The sequence below is a fragment of the Protobothrops mucrosquamatus genome, unplaced genomic scaffold, assembly GCF_001527695.2.
Source record: "Protobothrops mucrosquamatus isolate PMUCROS unplaced genomic scaffold, P.Mucros_1.0 scaffold_11, whole genome shotgun sequence".
Lineage (NCBI taxonomy): Eukaryota > Metazoa > Chordata > Lepidosauria > Squamata > Viperidae > Protobothrops > Protobothrops mucrosquamatus.
Window position 1 is genome coordinate 1948527 of NW_015386087.1, and position 3424 is coordinate 1951950.

The 3424-nt window shown below is 45.4% G+C and overlaps 1 protein-coding gene across 2 annotated transcripts in view; it reads left to right on the top strand.

Moving 5' to 3' along the window:
* The window catches only part of UCKL1 (uridine-cytidine kinase 1 like 1), a 44362-nt gene that overhangs the window by 10121 nt on the left and 30817 nt on the right, over nt 1-3424 (top strand). For both annotated transcript variants that reach the window (XM_029285468.1, XM_029285454.1), the window contains exons 4-5: nt 517-687; nt 2467-2538. In XM_029285468.1, the coding sequence (XP_029141301.1) occupies nt 517-687; nt 2467-2538 (243 nt within the window). The remainder of the gene's footprint in view (nt 1-516; nt 688-2466; nt 2539-3424) is intronic.

The window sequence follows — 3424 nt, forward strand, 5'->3', positions numbered from 1 at the left end:
ATGGAATGGAATATGGAATGGAATATGGAATGGAATAGAATGAGAATAGAAGATGGAATAGAATAGAATAGAATAGAATAGAATAGAATAGAATAGAATAGAATAGAATAGAATAGAATAGAATAGAAAATATGGAATGGAATGGAATATGGAATGGAATATGGAATAGAATGGAATGAGAATAGAAGATGGAATAGAATAGAATAGAATAGAATAGAATAGAATAGAATAGATTGTAGAATGGAATGGAATATGGAATGGAATGGAATGAGAATAGAAGATGGAATAGAATAGAATAGAATAGAATAGAATAGAATAGAATAGAATAGAATAGAATAGAATAGAATAGAATAGAATAGAATAGAAAAAAATAGAATATGGAATAGAATAAAATAGAATAGAATAGAAGATGGAATAGAATAGAATAGAATAGAATAGAATAGAATAGAATAGAATAGAATAGAATAGAATAGAATAGAATGGAATGAGAATAGAATATCATTTTGTGGGTGACAGGTGCTGACAAAAGAGCAGCAAGTACTGGCGGCCAGCAACGATTTCAACTTTGACCATCCGGATGCTTTCGATTTTGACCTGATGATCGCCACTGTCAAAAAACTCAAGCAAGGGAAAAGTGTGAAGATCCCCATTTATGACTTCACCAGCCACAGCCGCAAGAAGGAATGGGTGAGCCCGGCTTCTGAGGGGGGGGGGGCTTTGATGTCTTTAGCTCCGCCCCCTTTCAGGGTGACATGTCTCCTTTGCCTGAGGTAGCTCTTGGGCTCAACTTTCTCCCTCCATTAGAAATTATTTTAATTTCTTGGGTTTTGATTATTGCGATTCGCCCAGAGGGGTTGGCAGTTGGGCAACATACCATTTTAATTTTATTTGTTTGTTTGTTTGTTTAATTAACTCTGTGAGGTGGGCTGGGCTGAAGGAGAAATTGGCCCAAAGTCACCCAGCTGGCTTTCGTGCCTAGAGCAGGACTAGAACTCACCGTCTCCTGGTGATTGACCGAAGTCACCCAGCCGGCTTTTGTGCTTAAGGTGGGACTAGAACTCACAGTGACCTGGTGATTGACCCAAAGTCACCCAGCTGGCTTTCGTGCCTAAAGCGGGACTAGAACTCACCGTCTCCTGGTGATTGACCAAAGTCACCTAGCCGGCGTTCATGCTTAAGGTGGGACTAGAACTCACAGTGACCTGGTGATTGGCCCAAAGGCATCCAGCTGGCTTTCGTGCCTAAAGCGGGACTAGAAGTCACAGTCTCCTGGTGATTGACCAAAGTCACCCAGCTGGCTTTCGTGCCTAAAGCGGGACTAGAACTCACCGTCTCCTGGTGATTGACCAAAGTCACCCAGCCGGCTTTAGTGCTTAAGGTGGGACTAGAACTCACAGTGATCTGGTGATTGGCCCAAAGGCACCCAGCTGGCTTTTGTGCCTAGAGCAGGACTAGAACTCACCGTCTCCTGGTGATTGGTCCAAAGTCACCCAGCTGGCATTTGTGCCTAAAGTGGGACTAGAACTCGCAGTCACCACTAGACAAAACTGGCTGTCTTATTTATGTAAGAAATTGTATATGGCCGGCCAACTCACTCTCTGTGACACAGGGCGACTTACAAGGATAAAAGCCGAATACAAGGACAATAGAAAAGCAATGACACACTCACTCCCCAGCAACCACAATCAAACAAGCCACTTGATGGACTCCATCCCACTCTGGGATCCCCCAGGCCTGTTGTCAAAACTACGTTTTCAGGGCCTTGTAAAAGTGTTTCAACGGGGGGGGGAGGCAATCTTATTTCCACAGGGATGATCTTCCACAGGGAGGGAGGGAGCCACCACAAAGAAGGCCCTTCTTCTTGGTCTTCTTGCTAGATGGACCTCTTTAGGAGTGGGGATCCTTTCATAGGACCAAGAAGGGGTCGTATCTGTGGTGGCTTTCCATAAAACATACTCTGGGAACTAATAGGGAGGAGTTGTCTTCACCCTCTTTCTCTCACACAAACTATCCAGACTGAGTTCTCTCTTGCTCCTCTGGAATGCAACCCCTCTCTCCTGGGAATCCAGACTACGTTCCATCACAGCCGGTGACCCAGCTCAACGAAATAACTTTAAAGCAGGGGTAGGCAACCTTGCCTCTTTTATGACTCGTGGACTTCAGCTCCCAGAATTCCTGAGCCAGCATGGCTCAGCTTGGAAACCTCTCCCTTTCCCCTCAGCGTGGCTGGCTCGGGAATTCTGGGAGTTGAAGTCCACGAGTCATAAAAGAGCCAAGGTCGCCTACCCCTGCTTTAAACCTTTCCATTAATCTCTCAATAAACCAGTCTTGTGATTTGCTTTCTTATATCCAAGTCAGGCTTACTTATAAAGGAATAAAGGCGGGATAAAAAAACAAAAAATCAAACAAACCAATAAGCGTTTTAATCAAACTTTGACAATCTCCATGCTTCATTCTTGCTTCCAGAAAATGCTTTACGGAGCCAACGTGATTATATTTGAAGGTATTATGGCGTTTGCCGATAAGGAGCTCCTGAAGGTAAGTCTGGGTTTTCAGCCTTCTTTTTCTGGGTGTGTGTGTGTGTTAGGATGGGGGGGGATAGTACCGTGTTTCCCCGAAAGTAAGGCCTACCCCAAAAATAAGCCTAGCTTGATTTTGGGAGTTGGGCCTAATATAAGCCCTACCCCCCAAAATAAGCCCTAGTTTTGGGGTGAGGCACACACCTAAAAATCAAGCTAGGGCAGGGATGTGGGGGTATGGAGCTGACCAACGCACCCCACACCCACTTTTTCCTTGCAGCCAGGCCTTTCCTCGCCGGCCCACTTCTTCTTCTGTGGCATCTTCTAAAGCCAGATCTGCATTTCTTAGTCAGGCCTGCATTTCTGGAAAGGCCACTGCAGCCGAGAACCGAGTTATGGATTGAATCCGTAGCTCGGTACTCGGCTGCAGAGGCCTTCCGGAAAGGCCTGACTGCAAAATACAGGCCGGAATGCAGCTGCAGAACTTCGACCCCAGAAGAAGTGGACCGGCTGGGCGGGGCTGTCGGTGCCGGAGGTGAGTAAAGCTTCCTCCAAAAATAAGACCTGGTGCCTCTTTTGGAGGCAAAAAAATAAAATAAAATAAGACCCGGTCTTATTTTCGGGCAAACGCGGGTATTGCTGGCCACAGACCCACCTCCAGACCACGTCGTCTTTCCCCAGCCCTTGGAGGCCCCAGGTCAGGGAACTCCTACCTTTTCGCCGCGCCCTCAAGACATGGCTTTTTCAACAAGCGGGTCTGGCCTAGGGAGAATTTTTAAATAGGGACAATTTTAATTTAAATCTTAATTAATTATACAGCGAAAAAAAATATTTGGTTTTTAATAGGTTTTTATGGGGGGACGATGTTTTATGTGTTTTAATATGCTGTAAGCCGCCCTGAGTCC